Source organism: Pseudozyma flocculosa, assembly GCF_000417875.1.
Source record: "Pseudozyma flocculosa PF-1 unplaced genomic scaffold scaffold00022, whole genome shotgun sequence".
Classification (NCBI taxonomy): domain Eukaryota; kingdom Fungi; phylum Basidiomycota; class Ustilaginomycetes; order Ustilaginales; family Ustilaginaceae; genus Pseudozyma; species Pseudozyma flocculosa.
Window position 1 is genome coordinate 147,482 of NW_006920890.1, and position 7,848 is coordinate 155,329.

At 64.9% G+C, this 7,848-nt stretch overlaps 4 protein-coding genes across 4 annotated transcripts in view; 3 read left to right on the forward strand and 1 right to left on the reverse strand.

The window, feature by feature from the left end:
• Positions 1-1,816, reverse strand: part of PFL1_05837 (uncharacterized protein) — a gene marked incomplete at both ends in the record, with an annotated part of 3,862 nt that extends 2,046 nt beyond the window's left edge. Inside the window, one exon of the mRNA XM_007883375.1 lies at positions 29-1,816. Coding sequence (XP_007881566.1) covers positions 29-1,816 — 1,788 coding nt within the window. The remainder of the gene's footprint in view (positions 1-28) is intronic.
• Positions 1,817-2,255: 439 nt separating this feature from the next.
• Positions 2,256-4,052, forward strand: PFL1_05838 (uncharacterized protein; the record flags this gene model as incomplete). Its single annotated transcript, XM_007883376.1, has 1 exon — positions 2,256-4,052. One exon carries the CDS (start codon positions 2,256-2,258, stop codon positions 4,050-4,052), a length of 1,797 nt encoding a protein of 598 aa, XP_007881567.1.
• A 484-nt stretch (positions 4,053-4,536) lies between these two features.
• On the forward strand, positions 4,537-4,960 carry PFL1_05839 (uncharacterized protein; the record flags this gene model as incomplete). The annotated part of the gene is made up of 2 exons (XM_007883377.1): positions 4,537-4,740; positions 4,901-4,960. 2 exons carry the CDS (start codon positions 4,537-4,539, stop codon positions 4,958-4,960), a joined length of 264 nt encoding a protein of 87 aa, XP_007881568.1.
• Positions 4,961-6,739: 1,779 nt separating this feature from the next.
• Positions 6,740-7,848, forward strand: part of PFL1_06907 (uncharacterized protein) — a gene marked incomplete at both ends in the record, with an annotated part of 5,476 nt that continues 4,367 nt past the window's right edge. Inside the window, one exon of the mRNA XM_007883508.1 lies at positions 6,740-7,743. Coding sequence (XP_007881699.1) covers positions 6,740-7,743 — 1,004 coding nt within the window. The remainder of the gene's footprint in view (positions 7,744-7,848) is intronic.

A 7,848-nucleotide genomic window follows, 5' to 3' on the forward strand; every position in this document is an offset into this window, starting at 1 on the left:
CCTCGGGGATCAGCCGCTCGGCAATCACGCGGCCCATGCGCTGGTTGGCGGTCGGCACGTCGTCGCCGTCGTCGTCGCCATCCGGGCCGCCGGGCCGGCAGAGGTAGTCGCGGCAGCGGCCGACGGCGGCGTAGACGGCGTCGCGCGTCAGGACGTCGTCGAGCGCGTCCGGCGAGAGGGCCGCCGTGGCCTCGAGGTGCTTCCACAGGTGCTCGCCGACGACGCCGATGGGCTTGGTGTGCTGCGCCAGCACCATGAGGGTGCGCTCGGCGGCGGGCCGGATGTCGAGTTCGTAGTTTTCCTGCTCCTCGCCCACGCTCCACTCCTCGGGGTCGGCCTGCCAGCGCTCGAGGTCGTCGGCGTTGAGGCGCATGAGCTTGCGCACGAGGACGTCGGTGGCCTCGATGGCAAACGGCTGCGAGCCAAAGACGCCGGCCTCGGGCTTGCCCTTCCACTCTACGAGCGACTTTTTCAAGAGCACCAGCGCCTGGACGACAAAGCGCGGCGGGTAGTCGATCAGCGCGCCGTGGTCGGCGTACCGGTCGCGCGGTACCGCCAGGCTGTCGGGCGACACGTCCTTGGCCTGGACCCAGTACCAGCCGACGACGTCGGTCCAGCCGTCCCAGAAGGCGGCCTTGCCCTTGTCCTTTTGGATGAGCGACAGGAAGAACTTGCCAAACGAGTGCAGGTGCTTGGTCAGGGCGGCCAGCAGCGATGTCCCGCCGGCCATCGACGACGACGACGACGACGACGGCAAAGACGAAGACGAGGTGGAGGAGGAGCGCAGCAAGCCAAGGTAGGCGAGGCGCGTGTCCTTGAGCGTCTGGAGGGCGTGGGGCGTGGAGCGGAAGAAGGCGAGGGCGCGGTTTTCGCTGTTGCCGCCCTCGGCCGAGGCGGTGCGCGAGATCATGCCCATGTCGGCGACGGCGAGGCGGGAGATGGCCTTGAGCAGAAGGTGGCTGGTGCGCACCTGCTCGGCGCGCAGCGGGGCCGATGCCCACGCCGAGAGCGAGGCGAGGTCGGCGGGCGCAGCCGAGGTCGTCGTCGACGTCGAGGGAGACGCCGATGACGACGCGGATGGAGATGCTCGCGGCCGAGGGAGGCTAAAGGTCTCGGCAAAGTACTGCTGGAAGATGGGATGGAGGCTGGGGAGGAGCTCGCGCGAGAGCTCAGTCATGCGCATCTTTCCGGCGAGGATCTTGACCGACTCGAGCTCCTTGAGCGTCTTTGCGCACACGTCTGCGGCGCGCATGAGGATGGTGGTGTTGAGCAGCCTTGCGCTGTGGGATGCCGGGTCCTCTGTCGACGGGGCAAGGGGCGCCGGGCCGAGGCGCTCGAGGGCGGCGTGGGCGTCGACCATGGCGCGCTGGAGGTTGGTGAAGAGGTCGGGCCAGTCTCGCGGGTAGTCGTTGCGGGCGATTCTGGATATGGCGACGGCGGCCTGGAGGGCTATTGTTCGGTCTGGCTCGTAGAGGCACTGGAAGAGGGCGTGTCGGATCTGGTGCTTGACGTCTGCGGGGATGGTGACGGTGACGCGCGCGACGACGCGGGAGCGCCAGAACTTGTCGACGCCGTTCTTGAAGCGGATGATGGCGAGGGTGCGGATGGCATGGTGTGCGGTGGTGGCGGTGGCGGTGGCATCTGCAGTGCTATGATCGCGGTCAAAGGCAATCTGGAGGAGGATGAGCCAGAAGCGGGGTTCCCTCTCCCACTCCTCGAGCTGCTGGTTGGCGCGGCTGAGCTGGGCCGGATCCTGGGAGACGGCGAGGGTGAGGACCTGTACGACGGCCTGCACGGCGGCGGCGGCGTCTGACATGGCGGTCCAGGAAGCGGGTGCGCGCCGTTGAGCGAAGGTGGCTGGGGCGGGAGAGGTGGTGGTGGTGGTGATTGATGTAGGGTGCGAAAGCAGGGAATCGAGGGGGATGGGCGAGACGCGTACGTTCTTCTCGCCCGTCGACGTCCGTCTGGCTGCCAGCCAGCCAGCCAACCAGTCGACCCTGGCTCGGCTTGGCTTGACTTGCCAGCCAGACGAGGCAGGACAGGCACAGGTAGGCACAGGCACAGGGCAGCCTCAGTCTCGGCTCAGACGCCCGACGACAAAGGGCGGTCCGACCGCCTCCACTTTGCACCTCGTTGTTGGCTCTCGGCCACCACCACCCTCTGCCTCTAACCTCGCGCGGCCATCCCCTCGATCCGCTCTCCATCGGCCCTCGCTCTGCCACATCCCAAGCCAACATGTGATCCGACCCTCAGCCATGGCCCTCAACGCCTACCACATCAACGACGACGACCCATTCGATCACGTCGCCAGCGGTCGCGCCCCGCCTCGACTCCGCGATGCAACCCCGCCCGCCACACAGCGCCGCCCCGGTCTGGGCCACGCTCGCCACGACGCAAGCCAAAACGACTGGGCCTGGAGCACCCTCAGCACCGGCGAGTCGACCGCAGCAGCAGCTCAGAGGATGAGGACCTGGTTCGTCGGCGCAACCGCACTCAGCGACCCGTCCCTGCGCAACGCCCCCGCCAGTGTCACCGACGCCGCCGCAGCCCTCGTCCACGATCCCGTCCCTGCACCAGTCACGCCGGTATCCCCGCAGCTCGAAACCATGTCCCAGCTCTACGCTGCCCTCACCCGCGACCTCGAAACGCCCGACAGCGCCACCGCCACTGCTCCTCCTGCGCCTGCCACCACCCGTCGGCCACCACCGCGAGCCGCCCCGGTCGCTGCACCGCATGCCGCCCGCGTCAAGGCTGCCTCGCGCCAGCAGAGCTCGGACTGGTTCGTATCAAAGGCCCTGGCGAGGCTTCAACAGCAGAAGGCAAGCGCCGCGCAGGCGAGTGCCATCGCCCAATCGACGGGCGACAATGGCGACAGCGACGGCGACCGGCACGCAAGCACATCGCCGACGCGGCAGACCTGCCCCTGCCCCGGCTGCGGTGAACCGATCCCGCTGAATGCCTCGCCCAGCGACCTCGCCCTGCACAGGCAGAGCATCGCCCATCGCCTCGGCCTCAACGCGCCCGTCTCGTCGGCATCGGCGTCGGCATCCGAGGCGGCCACCCCTGTCGTGTCTTGCGCCGAAACGCCGCTCGACCGCAGCCGCTCGCCCTCTCGTGCCGTCTCCCCAGCTCACGATACCGGCGGCGACGGACAGGTGGGAAGCGAGAACAAGGATGACAGCCAGGCTGCTGCCTCGGCCCGCAACCACCGCGGCATCTCGTCGCGATGGAGAAAGTTGCGCTCGGACAACGTCGGCTACAGCCTTCTTGCCCGCATGGGCTGGAAGGAGGGCATGGGACTCGGCATCGAAGAATGGAAGTGGCAGCAGCTCGCCAAGGCCAAGCGGCGCCAGGCCGCCGAGGCTGCGTTGAAGCAGCGCCGCGCTTCCTCTGCCACGCGGGCCGAGCCCGGTGTCGGCGTTGTCGACAGCATCCCCAGCGACGGCCAGAGCGCCAGCCGCGCTATCGTCGTACTGTCCAGCGACGACGACGAGGGTCGCTGCGATGCCATCGACGTGGACATGGACTCGCCGCGAGAGCAGCAAGAGGTTCATCAGCCGGGCGGGACTTCGCAGCTGGGTCGCGTCGATTGGTGGGACAATCTGCCCCGCGCCTCGGGCGTGGCGGACGACGGCTACCAGTTCGGGGATGACGCCGATCACGTCTTTGACGGTCCGTCCTCGCCGCCGCCGTTGTCGCCCAGCGCGCTCGCCGACGGAGACTCGATCGACATGTCGGCCAGGCCCTCGACCATGACGGCGCCGATCGACATCGATCTTAAGACGGATCGACGCGGTCTCGGCATGCGGCCCAGGGGCACACGGCGTAGCCGCACGGCGGAAGGCGAGGTCGAGATCCGCCGGCGGGCGTACGGCGACGACGATGACGAAGGCCAGCCAGCCCGACAGCGGAGCCGTACAAGGAGCGGAGGGGAGCCGTCGAGAAAAGGCGACAGGCCCGACGGCTCGCAGAGGATGACCAAGGCCAGGAGGAAGAGGGACGAGGCCAGGAGAAAGGCCGAGTGGCTGGCCGTGCGTGCCAGTCTGTCCTGAGGGCGCGCGCGTGTGCGTGTGCGTGCATGCGGCCGGAAGTCGAGCTCGATCGGCTCTCTCTCTGTCTGAATGTCAGTGCGTCTGCCTGTCCGTCGATACGGCTCCTAAGAGACTGCGTCGATGCGGTCGTGTGGCTAGGCATGCGAGTGAGATGGGCTGCGCTGTCGTCGTCGGGCGAGGAGGAGGAAGCCAGATGGGGGAGGCGGAGGTGGTCGAGTGTGGCCTGCTGCGCGGCTGGGCCGTGGTTTTTCGGGATCCGGGCAAAAAGGTGGAGCTGCCTGTCGGTCGATCAGCCCGCCCCCCGCGCCGCCTTCTTCCACCACCACCACCACCACCACCACCGATACAACCACCATCATCGCGCTCTGCTACCTTCCTCACCTCTAGCCCATCTCTGCACTTCGAACAAGCGGATCCAAGCACTCTGTCACCCAAAGCCGTCTTCCTCCCAGCCCTCTCCGGAGTCCCCCCTTGAGCGTGCAGGATGTCGAAAGTAGGCCAGCCGGAACTGAAGCGCTTCCTCGACAAGCGGGTGGCGGTCAACATCCAGGGCGGGCGCAAGATCAACGGCACGCTGCGCGGCTTCGACATGTTTCTCAACCTCGTCGTCGACGATGCCGTCGAACAGGTCCACCCGGACTCTGGCAACGTAAACGCCTGGCAGGATGGAGAGAGTTGTGGCACCGTCGTCAGTACCACCCTTCCCCCTCCCGTCCTTCCAGCGCCCCTTCTTTGTGAGGACGAGTCTTCTGGCGTTTTCGGTCGTGTGCTGACATCGCTGCGTGACTTGATGTCGTCCCTCCCCTTGCCTCTTCTGCATCCACCTGTTTTGTGGTTGGAATGGACAGGTCGTCCGTGGTAACAGCGTAACGTCACTCGAGGCGCTCGAATACGTCAAGACGCGATAGGAGGAATCGGCAGCCACGACGAATCTCAACAGCGGCTCTGCGTGCACACGCCGAGTATGGTCCCAGCACTGTCGGTACGGCCGTCCTTTTGCCGGCACGATCCGGCCTCGGTCAAGGCATCTTCCAGCCTCCCTCGCACGATGCTGTCCATGACGAATTGAAGGAACGACTCGGACCTCGCTCCTCCCTCGCATTCGCACATCGAGCGCAGGCAGTGCAGGCGTGGATCCAAGCGACGGCCGACGACGACCCACAACCCGGCACGCGCCCATCACGATCCACACACGTACCCACGTCCGTCCGCCCCCGCCCCCCCGTCTCGAGGGCTCGCTCCACTCCGCGCCACGCAACGCAGGCCCAGCCCCGCTGCTCCTCGCAGACCCGATCGCTATACCTCTCCCCTCCCCCAAACTCCCCCCTCCTTCCACGCCCCGCACCCGCTCCCAACACCGCATGTACTTCTACCTCCGACTTGAACCCCTCACAGCAAAGATAAACGTCTAAGAAAGTGGCCATCGTTCTTAACCACGTCGGCTGCCCTCGGAGCAAAAGCAACGCCAACCAGGGAAAAAGAGTGGGCTCTTGGGGGAATCGAACCCCCGACCTCCTCTATTGGAACTCCACCTGCTGGCAGAGGGGATCAGACCCGAAAGAGAAATCATGCCTCTAGACCAAAGAGCCGCCGATGGTGGCGACGACGTCAAAACCGACAGCATTCGTGCACGTCGGCGATGATGTCGGCGCCACCATCGACGGTCTTGGTCCGGAGGATGATGTGCTCGACGGGAGCTACAAGCTGGCCGCTGCTAGAAGCGGTCCAGCACCGAGACTCGCCGAAGGGCGAGGTAACCTACAACAAGCCTTACACCTTGATGACGACGACGAACCAACGATCCAGCGGCATCCCGACGATCGCCATGACGAGCACGACGAAGCGACGAGGCGCCTTATCGAAAAATTGACCCAGTATCGCTTGCTAGGCGCCCTGGGATGGAGGGAGAGCCATTCTGTCCCGCCCTCCAGACCAGGCCGCTTGATGACGACAGAGACCACCAGAACTGGCGCCTCTGAGCAGACGGGCTGCGGCTACGCTCCGATGTTCCCCGCCGCCGGCCTAGGCCCCTCTTGAACATGGTTGACTTGAAACGGCGACGATTAAGAGACCGACAAGCGCCCCAACAGCGAGAGACCACGAGGACAGCCCGACAAGTGACGACAACGGCCTGGCTCCGGCGAACGAAAACGAATCTTGAAGCCGAACTTTGACGACGACCACGACAACGTCCGACACGATGGTCTTGACACGCAAAACCTTGACGATGACATGGCGATGGGATCGAGACCGTCGACACAGGACCTAGAGAGCCGACGAATTGGCAGGAGATTCACCGAAGGGCAGCTAGCCGCCAAAAACGGGGGATGCCCACGACCAGACCGACCGGACACCCGCCGACTATCCCAAATTCACGGACCTCCTGGCGACATCCGCAACCAGACCTGAGACCTCTACCGCACTCCCTGCCCAGGCGCCAGTCGCTACCACACAATCACGCCCACATCTACCCCTGACTGGATAGGGGCTATCTGACGTGGCCTGGGAGTGATCAACGGTACACGGACCACCCCTACGTCGCTGCCCCGGTAGACACACACTCGCACCATCCGACCTAGCCTCGACCCGCCTGATCACGGCTCCCCTCTCTTCCTGCCTCGAACCACTACGCCTTCTCCTACCCTCCCCGACGCTAAGCCAACACCCGCTCCTCGAACAAGAACACCATGGCCGAAGCTACACCCGCACAGACGACCAGCGCGAGGCAAATGACCATCACACCGAAATACATCCCGTGCGCGCCCCGCCATAGGAACAAATCGGCAGACGTGATCCGCCCGAAAGTGCCGTTTGAGGAGATTCCGTCGGTCACCGAGACACGCAACCTTGCCTACAAGATCCCGCCCGGATTTGTCAGATATGGTCTGCCCTCATCGTTCAAAATCAATGACCTCGAGGTTCAGATGAACGCTATCGGCACAATCGTCGAGCAGCTGGAGGTGGCATACCGAGAGAAGTACACGCCGGGCACTGTCACGTTCAACAAGCGCGGGAAGATCATCACGGCCGACATCCAATGGACCGGACCGACGCGATTCGACAGCGCCACGCCTCTACAAATCGAAGGTTACTCCCTCGCCTTCATGGGCATTGGCACCTTTACCCCGGACACGTACATAACGATCAAAGTCGCAAACTTGTCAGGATCGCACGAGGCGTCGCTCCCCTCCCTTGCCCGAGTCGTGTCACAGATCGTCCCCTACAGCCTTATTGACGTTTGGACGACCGACCGCGTCCTCCAGTCCCGAGTCACGCAGCGCACGTTCCGCTCATGGGGTGCCGAACTCTACCTCATCTTCAATCTGGCGAACACAGAAGAGGAAGGCATCCAGGAGCAGTATGAGGAACGCGCCGCGGCACTCCCGGGATGGGTCACCTACGGCGGCCAAGACTACAGACTCGAATACGCTTATCGCTTTGACTACTGCACGTTCTGCAAAGCTGCAGCCAACGACCTGACCGTGCGCCACACGTACAACAGGTGCGAGGCCCGACTCTGTAGCTTCTGCAAAGATCCCGGACACAAGCGAAAAGACTGCCCGAAGGCCAAGAGAGCACAGCGCGACATGGACGCCGATGATGCCAAAGCGGTCGAGACCGTTGCCCTGCAGAGGGCGGCCCTCGGATCGCGCTTGCACAACGAGAACCTCGCGAAGCGCAAACGCCTCCAGTACGGAGAAGCCGACGAACGCCCGGAGAACAGCAACTCCATGACTAACTGAACATGATCCGCGCAAACACCCCCCCCCCCCCCCACCGACCCGCCNCGCACCAC